Below are 18,505 nucleotides of genomic sequence, written 5' to 3'. Positions count from 1 at the left end.
CATGGGCCATCAAGGTATCAGGGATGTAACGCAGGTCATCAGGTTTGTGAGGGTCCCTGAAATTCCTTTACAGTCTATCCAAAGGCCAGAGTGATACCTCCAATCTTTTTCTTCCTTTCTCCTACATCCATCCCTCCTTCCTACTTGCTCCCTGGCCTCAATCTATCCCCTGCTTTCCTTTCCTCCCAAAGGCTGTCACTCCTTAGCCTCCATCCCCGAGTACCTCCGATCTTATCCAAAACGAGGCAAAGGGCCCAAGCATTCTTTCTTACCCTTTAGCAGACTTCCCACGGGCCTCAGACTGTCACAGAAAACTTCCATCTCCTGCTTATACAGGCAAAGCCTTGATGACAACAGATTCTTTCAAATAAAGACATGCACAGACAGAAACAATATGTCAGGAGTGACGCTCAAAGGAATAAAGACACCCACTAAGTGTAGGGTGGGAAAAGATGAATATTCAGGTGAGGACAACATCGGTATTAGAAAATCAGCCAATGTTTAATGATGAAGTGAAAGATGCCTTCACGGGGCTGCCAGGAATCACAGTGACAACAGGCCATGCATTGTCATTTCGCCTAGCTTTGGATCACAGCTCTGAAATCAAAGGAGCGAGACAGAGAGGTGCTGGCTTTTAAGCTAGTTAAAAAATTTTGGATGACAAAAAGCTACTGTTTGCAAAGGGTTCTTCTTAGAGTCAGAGAGACATCCTATGACAGAGTCTGTCAATCATCTTTAGACTTCGGGTGGCTTCACTTCCATCCTAAGGGCAACCATGAGTTCCCAGAGAAGTTTGAGGGACTTGAGGGCTACCCAACCTGTGAAGATCAGAATGTGGGGCCTGGAAGGATAACAAATCAGTATAGGACACCCACTCTCAACAGACCAATTAAGGAGACAAGTTAATATTGAGAAGTATGGGAAGGAGCTGTATTCAATGTGACGGGAGATAGAAACATTGGGAAAAGGAAATAAGGAGCTGCAATGATCCCCCGGGTCCATCTTCATGGTCCTAAGAGGATGTTTAATTTTAAACGTGGAGCCAGAGGTATGCATAGCTAAGCAGTTCTGTTCCAAGGAGGGAGTCGGTCTATCACCATTGTCTCAGTTCAGGCATCTCCTGCAATATGGGCTGACAAGCTGTGAAGCTTGAAAGACAAGCTCCCCTACTGGTCAGCACCAGGTTTCCAGGCCTTTCCTTCCTCTAGCATAAGGTTCCTAAGGAAATTTCAATCTCTTGGACTCCGTAGTCTGATAGCCAAAGGGGAGGGCACTAGTGACTCTTTAGAATATTTTCATCTCAAGCAAGATGATGCTCAGTTTGAGTTTGATCCCTGTGGTCCACAGAAGAAGGCGATAAATGATTCCTGAGAGTCACACACTCCATGTGTGCTCTGGGGGAAGCATGCACCTCCAACTCATACCGTACACACATTGATACATAGGCACACACTAACAGTAAATGAAAAATAAGTTATAAACAGCACTAGAGTGATAACTCTGTAGTTAAGGGCAGTTTGTGTTTTTTCCAGAAGACCCATGTTCAGTTAGTTATCAGCATCCATGGCAAGAGGCCCCTAAGAACTAGAATTGTAGCTCCAGGGGATCTGGGCACCCTCTTCTCACCATAGTGGGTACCCACATATGTGTACATACACTCACACATATACTTAGACACATAAACAAAAGTTAATATTTAAGCTCGTTAAAATAAATACCACTACCCCTGTCAGAATGACTACACTGGGTGGTCTTACCCCCTCATGATCCATTGTCTCTTCAAGAATGCCTTCTTTCATTTGTTTACTCATTCGGTGAGTAATCATCGAGGAGCCACTCCCTGGAAGGAGCAATGCCAGGCTCCGAAGAGGTGAGGAAAAGACCTCTGCTCTCAGTGCATCCTACGCTCTGTTCTAGCACCGTGTTTACGTTCTACCCAGTGGTTCTTGACTTTGAGCAGGCATCCTCATGACCCATGGGCTTGTTAAAGCACAGAGGCAGACGCCAGCCCATCCCCGGAGCGAGCTCCTTGCTGAGGCGATCTGGACGGAGGCCTGGAATTTATGTTTCTAATAAGTTCCCAGGTGATGCTGTCACGGCTGCCATCCTGCTGAGAACCAATGTCCTACTGAAAACAGCACCACAAGGACTAATAGTTGGGAAATTATGAGAGCAATGAGGCAGCCAAGAGTCTCTTTCCCAGTTCAGCTAACAGTCTGTCCTGCCCGAGCACCTGTGCTCCATGAGCCAGGCTAACAGTCACATTTACCAGGTCTTCCTGTCCCCTGGTGACTTAGAATAGGCTCCAGCATTCTGGCCAAGCCATAAGCCAGTCGAGTCCTGCCTTCCTGTCCCAGGCTGGTCTTCGGAGATCCATTTCCCTTTGTTCTAGGTCATGTCAGAGTGGCAAAAGCTGCAGCTTCAATCCTGAGTGTAATACAAGCTTGCCATAAAAACACGAGAGCAGATTCCCGAAGCCTCAGAACGAAGGCTTTTACAATATCAATTCAGCCCTTGTAAATTTAATCCGGGGGTTATTTGTTGCACCCAAATCTCTTTACCGTGATGTATGACTTAGTTACTGGGGGTTATCACAGCCGTATCCTAAAGTTGCATAGTACATAAAACATTTCAGTTAACAATGTGGAGAGGTTAACTCCCCCAGATAACCTGCAATCACAAGGGCTAGTCCAGATGACATCCCTCTGTCAGCTCACAGGAGCTATTGATGGTTCAATCAGTTTGTTTTGAAGGAAAAGAACAACAAAAGGCCAGTAAACTTATTCAGACTGTCAACAGGGGCTATCGGGAATGGGACTTGCAGGTAAGTAATTCTGGGTGTTTTAAGGCTATTATCAAACAGCAATGGTTGAGGGAAGAGACAGCTACTAATAACACAGAAGGCAGCCATCATAAACCACTTTATGGCAGAACCCCCCTGTCCATAAATCCTGTGACACCTGGAGACAGCTTCAGATTTATAAAACCGCTTGTTAAGCCAGGGCACTGCTTAATGAGAGGAGATCAGTCCAGTTAAGTCTCATGTCCCTAGCTACAGAGGGCAACTCCAATTTCCCTGACCTTCTCAAGGTGGCTGGAGGGAAGCCCCCAGGGCTAGAGGTGGTGGGACTTAGAGGCCCTGCTTGCTGTGATATGGAAAAGGAGGTTATCAGGAGAACTGGCAGCTCTGCAAAGGTGCTTATATCCCCACTTGTCTCCAAATTTCCTGAAACTGAGAGGCCACCACCCAGAGGTTCCCTCTCTCCATGTAAAATGGTAGATTTTCCTTAAAGGACCCTTTAAGGACAAAGCTAAATCTGGAAGGAGGGAGGAACAATTTCAATCCTTTTGTTACTATGGAAGAATCTATTTGTTTTATTCTAATATCAACAGCCTTAGTACTTTTTGCCTAGATGTCAAAAAGAAAGGCAAACCTTCTCTCGCCCTGCCTACCACGTTCCCCCCAGAAAGATGGCCTGTTCCCCAGTCAGAGTATAAACCACAGACTCATGCCATAGACCCCTCAGATCTGCTGGTGGAGTTGGCAGCCATACTTCGTTCCTGGAAATAGTGCAAGCCTCTCATGAGTCCTTGGGAGAGCCAGGCTCCAGAGTACTGGATGGCTTATCCATTCCACTTATGGCAAGCAATGCTTCCTCCCTTTGTTTCCCAACATCTTCTCACTCCCATACACGGAGAGTGCAGAGACAAAGTACAAGTTACTGATCCTCTGCCTGGTGCCTTGAAAGCAGCTATGGATGAGCCTTCGGATGGTTTCAGTCGCCACCCCCCCCCCCCGCCCCCTGCCCTCCCATTCCCAACCTAACAGAACAGGGCAAGGATGCCAACAAGACAATGTGATTCCTGCCTGTCAACTGGATTACATCAACTCTGTTTAATACTACTGGCCATCTCACGCTGCTTGAGAGCATGGATCAACTGCTAAAGGTGTTTGACTAATGAGAGAAAACAGCAAGGGCTTAGACACAGCTTCTTTGAGAGACCAAAGCTCTTAGAGATTGGGGGCAGGGTGCCAAGGAAAAGAGGTTGTCACCATGAAAAGTTGGTGGAGGGAGCTTTCAGGGCAGAGCAGATAGCTTGGGCTATAAGGTTTTGAGCTTACCTTCCTGAGCCTTACTTTCTCTATCTGAGTCATGAGAATGGGCCTTCGCCTCCTTCAAACACTAATTTGTTTGGGGTCTCTGTGCTCAAAGTTGATTGACAATAAATAGATGCATACAGTCCCTTCTTGATACACCAGACTCACCTGAATGCCTTGCATGACCACCCCCTCCCACCTCCAGAAAGAGGCAGTCAGAAAACACCAATGAGGACCAAGGCAGCATGAACAAAGGACTGAGTGGGACGGCTCCAGATGCTCTGAGAGACAACAATGATGGTGATGACCTCGCTCTAATGAGCTGAGGTGAGCGCACCTCCAGCATTAATGAATTGGCCTGACAACTGGCAAAGGCCAGCTGATTTTGCTCTCAGTTCACTGACAGCATGTTTGAAGTCTCTGTGCAAACAATACACCCACAGGACAGTCCAAGGGCCTGTATGGAGGGTAACCGGCAATTACTGTGTGGGCTTCTGTCGCTTTGATCTCTGGGTCGTGACCTTTGCTTTCTTGTGATCATCAAAGCCCAGATTGTAGATTAGCTGGGGAATGCTAGCTGGTTTATATAAGCCACAGGTTTTACAGCTCCTATTTAGTGGGAAACAGCCTTGGGTGGCAGCCCAAGGTGGCCCCAGACACCACCAGAGGGTCCCTCCTACCTTTCCTTTGGTGGAGTGCTACAGACACTGGGCAGGCCCCCAGGCTGCTGCCTACCAGGGAACAAAGAAAGGGCCTCATATTTTAAATAATTTAAAGTTTTAAGGAATACAGAGGGTGGAGTGGGGTGGGGGACTGGAGGAAACAACCAGAGCCTGAAGGGACAGAAATTGAAAGAAAATGCACAACAGAGCTAAGCCACAGAAGACCAGCGTCAAGCCTGAGAGCCCAGGTTTCTTGTCTGAAAGGTGATGTTCGGCATTAAGTCTCTGCTGACTTTCAGCCATCATTCTTCTTGAAGGAAAAGATAAGAAGGTGTTAGCATCCAGGGGTCTTCACGGGGTTTGTTTTCTCTGCCAGATGAAGAAGGAGAAAACAAGAAATATCTGGAGTGAGGCAGGATGCAGTGGAGAAATCCTGAACATAGAACAGGAGCAGACAGAATCAGCGGTCAAAGAAAGGCTTTTATGGGGTGAGGAAACACACAGAAGGCAGGCACATGAAGAAAGAGATGCCCTGCTTTGCAGAGGCAACGGGGAAAGCTAAACTCAGATCTCCTCCAGGACTGAAGCGTTAAGGGTCTGTGAGAGGAGTCTTTCTTCCCCAAGTTTAGAGTTCCTTAGTTTGAACAAAGGCAAGGAGGCAAATAGGTCAGTATCTTTGGGGTAAACAGGTCCTGGCGTGGCCTTGAACTTGTCCATAGGCTGAGTTCCCTGGTGGTGAGATTTAAAAAAAAAAAAAATCTTTCTTTTAAGCTCCTAGGCTTTTCTCTCAGGTCAGGAGTATAAGGAAGAAATCAGCCATCTTGGAATTTCACCACCTTATTATCTAGTCATGTCTCTCTCTCTCTCTCTCTCTCTCTCTCTCTCTCTCTCTCTCTCTCTCTCTCTCTCTCTCCTTTCTCCTTTCTCTGCCTATCAGCAAATCAGTCTATCTCTTAGTCTCTCTCTCTCTCTTAAAAAAAAAAAAAAACTGCCAGAAGAAAAAAAAAAAAATAGGAAGGGGGTGGAGAGATGACTCAGCGTTTAAGAGCACTGACTGTTCTTCCAGAGGTCCTGAGTTCAATTCCCAGCAACAACATGTTGGCTCACAATCATCTGTAATGGGATCTGATGCCCTCTTCTGGTGTGTCTGAAGACAGTTACAGTATACTCATAAAAATAAATAAGTAAATAAATCTTTAAGAAAGAGAGAGAGAGAGAGAGAGAGAGAGAGAGAGAAACTATTCTGAGCACCCAGGTTTCCACCCCTGACTTTCTATATGCATTTTGTATGGTATCAAAATCTGCAAGAGGCCCAAGTTCATATTCATGCAACAGCAGTGCCTTATCCACACAGCGAAATGCAAATGAGTTCAGACCCCGCTCACTTCTCAGCCATGAGCAAACACAAATGGCTAAGGGAATCCAGGCATGGTTATACTCCTACAACAACAGGCCCCGGGCTCTGCTCAACCACTCAGTAGTACGCCCATGTTCACAGAGAAATTTAATGAGCCTGTATTACTGTGGGGATGGATGCCAAGAAAGTCCAACTATGTACACAAAGGTAAATGAGGAAGCCAAAGGGTTAGGCACTGGGAAAAGGGTAGGAAAGATGGAACAGAGAGAACAATATACACAAACCTAGTCATTTCCCATTCCAGGTCTGGTGGTTAGTCACACATGAACTAAGCCTGAGCTGAAAACTTTGAAGTCAACATCTCCCATGGAAACAAAACAGCAGACACACTTGTTTTGATGTATGGCTGGGTGACATAAATATTACATCACATGACCACAGAGGATGCCAATCAATAGGAATTTTTTTTTTCAACAGCACTAAATGAACCACAGGTTCCTGCTTCTGAATGCTATTGCTTAAATGATTAATAGATGAAGCATTGTTCAAAACCACACTTAAAGTGAAAAACAGTAAACTGTAGAAGTATCATTCATTGCTTAAGTCATTTGCTAGCAAAAATGCCGTACAAATTTACATAGAGCTTCCACTATGATGATTTCCGTGACAGCCAGAGAGAAGGTAGACCTCACACTTTGTGGATGAAGGGGCAGGAAAATAGTTTACCCAACGTGGGATAGGCCATTGTTCTGCTTTGTTTAAACACATATGCCACAGGAACTCTGGATTCAAAAGCCATATTGTGAAACCCTAAAACTTCTCAGGGGTAAATGAATCACCAACCAGGATGAAGAAATCAAGCCTGCGGAAAGACCACAGAGCTGAGCTATGCCATGGCCACATCTCACTCTTCCAAATACAGGGAAGAGTGCTTTTCAAGTCAACAATTAAAATAAAATGAATAAAAAATTTAAGCACATTAGAGAACCAGTCCAGCATTTCACAAGATGATGTAGTGAATTTGTAACGGAGTAGGAACACATTTAAGACCTCTATTGTTCCTGGTGGCTGCCTTTTCTCCAAGTGTGAGCATCTACCAGTCACTGTGTGGATAACTTATAGGTTTTCAAAGGCAATTGTGGCTAGATGTGATTTGGGCTGTGTGCAGGCTCTTGATTCCTGTCCCTCAAGGCAGTATTGTCATAAATACACAAACAAACAGCCTTCTCAGCCCCATCTCTCACATCCTGCCAGCAACACAGACCTGAGACGGGGAGGACATGCTTGGGGGACTGCCAAGGTGGATACACGAGGATTGCTCTTAGAGAAACAAACTTACTGCAAAAACACTGACCCACAACTCAGACTTGGATTGAGTCTGGATGATAGTTGCTACTGGCTTACTGGATCGGATACCTACGAAGGGAGAGTAATCCCAAACACCCCAGCATAGTCACGTAGCCACATTCCCATGACTGAGGTTTGCATTCAGCTTCAAGAGACAAGGACTCTGCTTTTGCTCAGTGGTAATCCTTCTCTCCATGTACACATGTCTATAGCAGTGAGAGGAACACAAATGATGGAATGTATAACATGGGGTCACATAGTAAAACGTGGTCTGCTGCCAAAAGAATCATAGCGGCTGAGCTGACTCCAAGTTGTCTCAGGACCACTGATCTAGACAGCCATCCCTGTTTTAAGTCGTCCTATTGGAATGGAGCTCCACATTAGGTTTTCAGATCTTACTGCCATACAGTGAAGCTTAGTCTGCTTTGTCAAGCTGCCCAGTTACAAAATCAACAGTGAAGTATTTGCCTTTCTCTACCCTTTTCACCTCTCTAAGCTCTATATCTGAGACCAAACAGAACAAATGGGAAATTCATCCTATTTCCTGTCTTTCTCCCTGCTCCTCGCTCTCTCTCATCCTAAAAAATTATTTATCTATAATTGTATTCATATATTATGTTTGGTTGCATGAATGAATAAATGGACATGTGTGAGTGTGTCTGTATATATATATACATAAATAGGTAATACAAATGCATACTTATAAGCATATAAAAGTTACATGTGGTTTACAAATCGAACAAAAATATGGAGAAAAAAGTCAGAAAGTAAAAAGGAAACATTCAAACAATGTTTCATTTGTGAAACATGTTTATTAGGTAAACATTTTTGAACTTGACCTTTCAAAATACATCTTAAACTTAGTGCTAGCAATAGCCAAGATGGAGGATGTCTAGGTGCCTACAAACAGATGAAAAGATAAGAATGTATTTTGACATATAATTGAGTATTATTTATCGACAAAGGAGAACGAAGTCATGTTGTCTGCAAAAAAATGCATAGACCAAAATATCATTACATAGAGCAGACTAGGTGTCACACGCATTACCTTATACATGGAAACTAGAATTAAATAGAAAAGAAATACAATTTCAAGTAGTGGTGGAGATACCACTGAGGAAGGGTACGAGTGCCGGAAGAAGCAGGGAGATGGGTGGTGGGTACAGAGGAAGATGTGAGAGCAATATATACTATGATATGAAAATATCACAGTGAATCTCATTCACCTGATAATTAATATGCACTAATAATTATAATGAGAAATGTTATTCCAAAAATGTAGATACAAGAAGGTACTAGGTTTAAAGTGACCCCTTCACACGCCTTGTATCAGACAATTTCATGATTCAAAGTTGAAAAAGAGTGGTCCAGACGTCATTCAACATCTAAGCAATTAAACATGAGAAATGAGCAACTTGCCCTGGCTGGATGGCAGCTGTGTTTTTCCCATCAGAAGTCACACTTACATCTATGACATCACACCATGCTTGAAACATGTTCCAAGTGGAGATGGACTTTCATGCGGTCATTTTTTTTTTCTAGGCCTAGAAACTCTACAAAATTAATCATGAAACTTAGAGATGAAGCCAAAGCCACAGAATTCCTCTAAAGAGGTACAATTGAACCTCGGCTTTATGTTATCTATGTCCATGTGTTGGATTTGTTTTTCTCTTACAAATCTATAATAATGGTCAGTATTTCTTATATTTTTAGCCTGATACACAGTAATTACTCCCACTACACTTCTTTGTAGATCAGCAGGGTTAAACTCCAGTAGGACAAGTCCCTCTCAGACCATTAGCCTCTTTTCCCAACCCTTCCAGAGCTAGGTCCCAAGAGCCCCAGCTGCAACTGTAGTATTTCCTTCTCCTCTGTTGATTTGAGTAGGGTATTAAGGACAACATCCTTTTATAACAGAGACCAAAGGGAAGATATCGCTAATCCCCTTCCTTATCATATAAATAAAGTTGTATTGGAAGAGAGTCAGGTATATTCACTTATAAATCATTCATGGCTGCTTCCACACTTTAACATCAGGGATCAACAGTTATGACAGGATCCATGTAAGACCTAAAATGCATATGAGTTAGCCCATGATGAAAAGCATTTCTCAGCCCCTGATCTTGACCAGCCCATATTCTTTCTTGGCTTCTATGAACCGAAAGAAAGAAGAAAACTGATTCTGTTTCTAAAAGACAACAGTTTACCATAGTTTAACATGGGAGTCCATGGGCACTTACCAATGCTTTCTTTACATCCCAAGGCATATGGATACTTACCAATGCTTACTCTATATCCCACAGCATTCTAGCCCTGGAGTCTCCATCTCCCTTCTCCCACCACGTGAGCACTCACCTGTATCTCTTATAGTCTTCCTCATCCTTCTCCAAGTTGACCAGCTCATTGGGACATGCCACGTTTCCCAGGAGGCTGAGGTACTCTAAGGATGGTGTCACTTCTGCCAGGTGATCAAGGAGGTACTCCAAGTCGGTAATGTGCCAAAGGTTAAGGATCTTTTTTCAAGAAAATGAAAGGCTTAGCAAGAAGTAGGGGCCATCAGTAACAGCTCAGGCTATGGGAGTCAGTTCTGCCTCAACCTGGACAAAACACCTGACAGAGCAACTTAAATAGAGGAAGGAGTTATTTTAGCTCACCATTTTTGGGGTTCCATTACATTCTGGAAGCATTGCTTTGGGGCCTATACCTTCAGTGTGTGGACTTTTAGAAGATTCCCAACTAAATCATAGCATAACTGTGTCTCAACTCCTAAAAACAAAAAAAAACAATTTTCAGTCAATCATGCTAAAAGATGGAATTGTCATTCCATGCTCTCTATAGAAAACATCACAAATGTGATTATGCAACAGAGCTGTGAGGGAATTTGTAAGACATAAAGTTTTGAAATAGGAATATCTAGAATAAAAAGATTTGTGTCCTTTCTAGTTATTTTAACATTTGTGGTACTTGTCAGTTTAATTTTTAAAATCTGCTTTGATATATTTTTATTCCAATTGAACATTCATGGCTTTATTCTCATATGCATTCTCCTTCTCTTCTTAGTTTTACATTGTGAGGGGTTCAGCTCAGGGCCTTGACCATGCTAGGCAGGTGCTCTGATGCAGATACTCCGATGCCTTTCGTCCATCAACAGCCTTTCTGTACATAATTTACACCCTTAGCTATGGAACATTCATCTTTTTAGAGGGCTCCTTTTTGTTATCTGAGCTCCACATTCCATAAAAACTGTGGCCTCTCTTTGACTGGAGTGCCTGGGCAGGTAGATCCCTTTTCATTGCCTGGACAGGTAGATTCCCTTAAATTCCTGGACATGGACACTTTGGGCAAAGCATCTTCAGGTTTCAAGATACTTTAGCGATCTGTACCAATGAACCTAGTGCAGGTTCAGGAGTCTGTCTCCTGTGGGATGCTTGGTATGACAGAAACTCCATTGTGCTAAGCCTTTCCAACAACCTACTAAATGACAAATCAGGGCAACCTGAGTAGTTATCCACAGTCCACAGCAGACAGGAAGCCCTGGCACCTCCTGCAGCATGTTCTGTGTTCCTCTTTGTTGATTCCACCCCCGAACCATGCACTAGGAGATAGAGTTTTAATTGGCTCCTCAGTCTCCTGGGCCAACAAGAACAAACACAGTCCTATCCTGCCTGATTGTGAGCGGAGATGGAACTTGTTACACTGTGTGGAAAATTAGGCCAAGGCAATGAGTGGATGCAGCTCTGGGGGCTCCAACTAACCAAGACCATGTCAGTGGAGGTGAATTGGGAGATGCTTGGAAGGGCACATTTCCTTCAAGCTCCCTGGCACTGAGTCAATGCTCCCAAGCTGGGCTCTTAGAACACACCTGGTTCCCTTCATCAAGCCTTCTCCAGAGCATTAGGCACTCAGGATTTTTTTTTTTTTTTTTTTTTTTTTTTTTTGCCAGTGTCTACAGGAAGTTGCCATTGTGGAGCCCAGCTGTCATGGCGAGGCTTGCCAAAAGCAATTCTATACAGAGAGTGCAAGATCAAAGTGGTGTCTTTCTTACATGTTTAGAGAAGACGGAAGGAGAGGAACCTCCTGGCATGCAGGTCCTATTGCACATAAGCCGGGGTGGTTTCCAAGCTGAGAGTAGAACATCCCACCTTTGGGTTCATCTCCAGGCCAAGGACCAGTTTTATAACCCCTGGGAAATTTTAACCTAATAGCAGACATTTGGATGCTAAGTACACAGTGCACCCTTGCAGACACATACATATCAGAAATATTAGTACAGCAACAACAACAACAACAAAAAACCCTAAGAAAAATGAGATTGCAAGTTACACAGACAGTAAATGACAGAGACTTTGTTCAAGTCTAAGAAGTCTAAGTCATTTCTATGGAAAGAAATGACTCAATTCCTAGTAAAAGGATGAAATTAAAAGACTGAAAAGTGAAGAGTTTAATATGTTTGGGGGGAAGATAATACACTGTCATCCAGCTGTGCCGTTTGTCTTGGATATTTCAGCTTAGGCTCATGTTTTCAAAGCACCGTGGTTTTCTCTAAGTGTACCAAGACATTTTAGTTATGTGCACCAGGGAGCAGCAAGGGTCTCTGGGTGTTAACAAGCAGCGGCTTCCCATAGATGGTCCCGCCTACTCTGCTCAATGCTCTGAGGTATGTATTATCAAAGAAACCAAGACCTCGAAAAGGAAAATATATTTATTTAAGATGATAAGAAACTGCTGTTAAAAGTGAGATCTGGGGTGGCGGCGGCTGGAGAAATGGCTTGCTAATGGCTTGCTACTCCTGTGAAACATGGGAACACAGTTCCCGCACACACTTCTGGCGGCTCACACCCATCCATTACCCCAGCTCCAGGAGACCTGGGGCACTTTTATGCCCCCTCTTGGTACTTGCACTTACATGTGCATATCCACACACAAACACACATGGCTACATACTGTTTTTAAGGGTGAGGTCCAGTTTTGTGACACAGCCACGCCCAGCTGGGTAACATGTAGCACGATTCTTTCTTCCTGTGTGCGCTACCATTCAAACTGTTCCCACCTTAGTATAGATGATGATGGAAATAGTGCAAAAAATTTTTAAGCATAATTTCAAATAAAGTCTGTGTTTTCCCACAAGGAAAGATAGGGGACGACCATTAAATTGTGCAAAGATTAAGCATCTGCACTTTTAACATTTTTTCAGTCAGTAGCCTACTTGGGGTTGACTGTTGAGAGATCACATGATTGAGAGCAACACAGAAAACCTCAGTCTTGCTAGAGAGAGAGAGAGAGAGAGAGAGAGAGAGAGAGAGAGAGGGCTAGGGGTAGGTTTTCAAGTCTATGGCCTATGACTAATTACTTTGAACAAAGAGGGGATAGAACAAAGATGGGGGTTGGGAGGTAGACCTATATAAATGTGACAGCTACATTAATTGGTAAAGTGACAAGAAATTTTCCAGATGTGAGAGAGTCTTGACATCGGAATCTCTTCTGTAGATAGAATTCCCGCAGTCCCCACCACCACTACCACCTTGTGCAATATTACAGTTAACAGCTGACTCCTCCCACATGCAAGTCCCTTCTAGCAAAAGGATTGCTTCTCTTTTGAGTTTTAGAGTCTGGGGCTTGGAGTCAGCCTAAGTGGGGTCTAGATGAAGCAGTACCTGTGGCAATCTATGTGGCTTCTAGAAGCTTGCAGTCTGGGTTTTCTAAAAAGTAAAAGAGAATTATCATTAGTAGTTCCCAGAATCTCAGAATGAGATTAGAATTACAGTAAAGTATAAAAGCCTAAGAAATACGTTCACCGGACTCTCTCCCTTTGGTGATAATGACATTAGTCAACTGAGGATGGTTTTCATACTTTCAGGATGACAACATGGTTGGCTTTTGCCAACTTGACACAAACCTAGCCATTATCAGGGTAGATGGACTCCATCAACTGTTAATTGATATAGGGGGGGTGTGATACAATCCCTGTGCAGGTAGGTCTGGCATGTATAAAAAACATAGTTCAGAGAGGCAATAAGATGCTTTATAGTGAAAACTAAATAAGAGATCTCATAGAGACAAGATGGCAAGGCCAGTGTAATAGATAGCTATAGAAATGAGCTATTCTCTATATGAACCCCTGTGTCATCTCCCACATTGTTTTGCATTGGTGTGTAAGTTGCTTTCATAATACTAGCAGGATTTGACAAGCACATGTATACTAGGGTTTATGCCCTGGACCAATCCTTTCATGTATGATAGCATATGCAGCCCATTAGGCAGGCAGCTGAGCCAACAGCCAGCACTAATTGCATACATAAGAGTGAGGTTATTTTAGACTATCTAGTGCTAGTAAGAAAAGAAATCTTTGCCTGAGTGACACAAACTAAGTCTATCAGAAGAGCCATCCAGCTGAGGCCTGACTCACATAGAATTGAAGTGCATAGAACATTTATTGTTTTGTGGAGTGGGTCGTTATGCTACATGAGCTAGCTGGCAGAGCCTGTCCTTGTCTGGAGTATCTCCTGGGACAGCATCAGCAATGCCCACCCTATCGCTTGTGCAGAACTGGGACATTTTCACAAGTATGGAGTTTTAACCTGAAAAGGCAGGGCCAGTGTAAGAGGCGGTTAGCCTAAGAGGATGGCATACACTGTTGTCGGCCTTTGCCTGCCTTTCAGACTGCGATTTCCAGATCAAATGGATGGGGAAGCTGAGTTTTGTCACAGTACCAGTAGATCAGGGAGGAAAAGAGGAGAGAAATTGCATGACTTGCTGAGTGGGGCATAGCAACCTGAGTGAGACGACACTTTGTAGTCCGTATCCACTGATAATTAGATGCGTCATAAAAGTGCAGCTATGTAATTGGATTCTCAGCAACACAGTGACTTCCCAGGCTGTTCCCCTAACTCTCTTTGCATTACCACTACCGTTCAAGGAAGTTAAGGCACAGAATAGGAAAAGGACTTAACAAAAGACAAAGTCAATCTCCCAGGACTCTGGAATCCGAGATGCCTGCCAGTTTCAGTGGTGCTGAGACTAAACCACCCCTGAAATAAGCTGTCTCTAGAGCTGAGGACCAGGCTCCCAGAAGTTTACTTGTACCAAGCCACACAGCTACATGTGACCAAGAGGACGTATGAAACTAAGTCTGTGAATCGGAATATCCTGCAGTGATGTGAGACACAAGACATGGGCTGAAGCTCAAAGGATGAATGGTATCATCTAAGGTTCAGTCGAACAATCCTTCTCGCCTCGATCCAGTTGCTCATATGGCCCAGCTGATCATCTGAGACAGCCAAGGACGATAGAAAATACACAGAACAATAACTCGGAGACGAGAAGAGCAAAGGGTTAATGAAGGAAACCTCCACTAAATGTCATTATGACACGGACCGTGAATGACATGATGACATTAGACTTACTTCTAAGCCATCTTCCTCTACTTCTGATAAAGCACCCATGGATGAGGGCCATAAAGGGGCGCATTTGTAAAGCACTGTTTACAACTCACTCCCACCATTCAAATCTTTCAACTCCAAATCTCCTGAGAAGTTATTAAGTCCTAAAGGTAGAGCTCTTGAAAGGATGAATTAATTTACTGATAAGAGCAGACAAGAACATTTCCTCTTCTTCCCCTTCCCTCCTCCTGCTCTGTCCCCAATGCAAGGACAGGCAAGGGACACATCACGAAAATCCATCTCCTGCTGGACCCTGCCCTCAGACTGCCCACCTCCAGACTGTGAGCAACAGACACTCGCTGGTGGTTGGAATTCAGTGGCAAGTCAACCGTACTCTGTCATAGTAGCAAGAACTAGCTGAGACAATGTTTTACAGAATAAAGAAAATATTAACTTAGAGCTTGAGGCACCAGGAGGCTAATAAGTCATTTTGAAAGTATCCTACATGCTGGCATAGGTCTCCATCTTGAACCCAGGTCTTCATCTTGTTCACTGTTTACTGGAACAACCTATACACTCTTCATTGGACTTGGTAAGAATGAAGCGTGAGGTGCTTAAAATTCCCCCAGGACTTGACTCCCATGAGTGTTCAGTGAGAAAGTAGTAAGAAATGAATATGTTGTTCATCCCACAAATATTTGTGGAATGTGAATTCTACCTAGGCCGGATTGTCCATAGGAAGGTTCCAGAAATCCCTCCCTCGTGGAGCTGCTATCCTAGTGCCTGGTAACCTAGAGCACTAACAAATGGAGATGCTGTGTACCTTATGCTATTAGAGAAGTCTTCTGATTTATCCTTACTGTAGCAGCCAGGGCATTTAGTCCCTAATTCTCACCCCAGGCTGGGTACTCACCGACCCAAAAGAGGTCATAACCCACCATGGTTATCCTAGGCCTCTGATCACACCTAGAGCTGCATACAAGGGGAGTACAGGGCCTGACCTTCACACTTCTCTGTACACCTCAGCTCTCTCCCTTCTTGATATCCAGAACTGTTTCCCCAGCCTACACCAAAAGCATTCCAGAAGTCTACAAGGACTAAGTCAACTTAGCGGCATTACCCACAGCTTGCCACCAGAGGTCGCCCTCCCACACAAGCCCAGGCAAACAGAAGCAGCTTTTCCTCCCAGGCACCCGTGACATTATTTTCTTTCTCTATTTTTATCTATTAAAAAGATTTCCTCGCAGCCATAACTTAGATCTCTACACTAAAATGGAGCAACAGGAAGATATAACGGTGCATTTCATTTATGAATGACCTATAATAAATTACTCTGAAGTGTCCCGAGTGCCAGAAGACAGAACGCTTTGTCTGCCCACCGACTGTATTTCACATACTTTAATTTAGCTGACACATAAAACTCATTTGACATTTTGCAGGTATTTTTGAGGAGAAGGGTATGGGGTGGCAGAATGGGACCCTCGTAGAGCTGGGCGGCAAGTGGGCTACTGCGGGGACTTGACGTCCTGGGTGCCAGAAAAGGATATTTGGTTCTTGTTGAGGGTTAAGGTGTGCAAGTGGGGTAACCCTGGCAACACGAGGTCGTCTCCGAGCAGATTGTTGTCTAAAATGAGCTCCTCCAGGCTCCTGAATGCACTCAGTCCTTCCAGTGACCTGCAATGACAAAGGCAAGGGGGGGGAAAGATCCTGCAGTAAATCAGAGAGGCCATTATGAGCCGAAATAAATATTTTAACCTTCCCTTTCAGAACTGGGAATAGTTTGGGCTTGGTGCCTGTCAGCAGAGTGAATGACAAGAATTAGTAGCAGGGAGCCGGGGTGGGGGCGAGGGGGAGAAAGGGGCCCCGCTGGCACTCACCGCATCCTTCACGAATTGCCAACATGAAGGATGAGGGTCACTTATTGAGAAGCCAGGATCCAAAACAAAGGGCTTCAGATACGGCCTGCAGGATAAATTTGTCAATGTCTTGTGCCTTCAGGCACCCAGCCTGGGCTGACCCTAACCTCCATTCCCAAGATAAATAACTCTGTCACAGTTCACCTTCATTCCCTGGACACAAATTTAAGCTGTCATCCATCATTCCTGCCTAGAAATCTCATACCCCTCTTACAATAATAAATATAACTTCAAGTATCATTTCTTAGCGGTTCTGCTATGTACAGTCATAGGGGAAACGGCCAGGAAGGCAGCTTTTCTCTCCCCTTACGTCCTCCCATCCTTGGGCTTGCTCTCTCTCTCTCTCTCTCTCTCTCTCTCTCTCTCTCTCTCTCTCTCTCTCTCTCCTCTCTCCTCTCTCCTCTCTCCTTTTTCTTCCTTTCTTCCTTCCTTTCTGTTTTTCTTTTTTTTCCTTTTTAGCTAATCACTTAATTTGCTACTGCCTAGCATCCCTATGGCTGCCTGACAGGGAGGAATTACATAAGCACTCCAGGCCGAGGAGAAAGCCTTTTCTTCTTTCATTATTTCTTTTTCCTTGGTTTTGGTTTTGTGTAGGGACAGGCTGGGAGCATTTCTGCTTCAAAGCCCTGGTCTGAAGTTTTAATTTATGGAATGTGGGTTTTTTTTTCCCCCAGCATAGAGTATAGCAGTGTAGATTTTAAGGCAGTAAATAAAAAAGGCATTAAGGATTAAGCATGGGTTTCAAAGATAAAAAATACTCTAAGAGAAAGGGAAAGAAGGCTTCCTTTACCCATGTAGTCTGAAATTAGCTCTTCACCTGAGGGAGGGACCCTCGGGAGTGTTTGGAGTGGAGGGGACCACGAGGCAGCTGTGCACAGATGCTTGCCTGGGCACACACAAATGGTAATTAAAGGGAGTCAAAAGTCCCAGGGCTTTTGCAGCTTGCTCACCAGCCAGGCCCAGGAGATATGCTGCTGAGCTTGCATCGGCTGGAGCCTGGTGAGGCACAGGGCCGTGAAGGGAAGACACATATTCAGTCCCTGGCTGGTCTATAAAGTACGGCCAACCAGAATGTCTGCCACATATTTGTTTACTGACTGTGCCAATGCTAAGGCCCTGTCACCTTGTGTGCGTTCTGTGTGCACCCCTGGCCATGGGCTTTAGCAGGGAAGCTTTCCCCAGGTACCCATGATTCCATGGTAAGCTTTCTGACAGAGGGTTCCCCAAACCAAGGGTAGGAGTAGAGCATGCTCATGAAATCTTTGGTTGCTCCCATCTGAATGTCCAGTGTCATGTGGTCTTACTCTGGCTCTAGAGCCCAGAGCATAAGGGCTCTGAGGTCAGTGCTATGTGCTGTGTAGGCAAACATGAAAAACTGCCTGCACTTTAATTTAGGGTCATCCTGTTTCATAGGCTTCTGGGAAGCAAAACAACTCCCTCCTTTGGGGGGCTTAGGAGTGGGCTACGGAGCTTTGTCTCGGCTCCTCCATTTCCCTGTAGCCTGAACTGGGGCATCCCGAATGCCTGCTGGCTCTGTGTGCCTCCCACCTCAGAGGACAATGGTATTCTCGCTCAGGGCTGCCTCCCCTTGCCATCCATTAGCTTGTCCTGAGACCTGGGGGTAGGGGAAGAGTGTGGTGGAATCGTATGGGGTGGGCAGGGAATCTTTGGGCTTTCTGAAGCCCTTGGCTTTTTTTGTCTGCTTGTTTAAAGCTGGCTCCCATATATTCCAGGCTGGCCTCAAA

General features: G+C 44.5%; 1 protein-coding gene across 5 annotated transcripts in view; it reads right to left on the bottom strand.

Annotated features, from left to right (window-relative positions):
* Positions 1-18,505, bottom strand: part of Lrmda (leucine rich melanocyte differentiation associated) — a 1,036,590-nt gene that overhangs the window by 461,728 nt on the left and 556,357 nt on the right. For 2 of the 5 annotated variants that reach the window (XM_006519676.4, NM_028275.1), the window contains exons 3-4: positions 16,392-16,518; positions 9,821-9,960 (exon numbers count right to left, since the gene is read on the bottom strand). The exons of 2 other annotated variants lie outside the window; for them this stretch is intronic. In XM_006519676.4, coding sequence (XP_006519739.1) covers positions 9,821-9,960; positions 16,392-16,518 — 267 coding nt within the window. Of the gene's footprint in view, positions 1-9,820; positions 9,961-16,391; positions 16,519-16,721; positions 17,089-18,505 lie in introns of those variants that run through there. One more of the 5 variants, XM_006519678.3, reaches the window with a different exon arrangement.

Source organism: Mus musculus, chromosome 14, assembly GCF_000001635.26.
Source record: "Mus musculus strain C57BL/6J chromosome 14, GRCm38.p6 C57BL/6J".
Lineage (NCBI taxonomy): Eukaryota > Metazoa > Chordata > Mammalia > Rodentia > Muridae > Mus > Mus musculus.
Note: the sequence above shows the minus strand (reverse complement) of the source record. Positions and strands in the feature narration are given on the sequence as shown.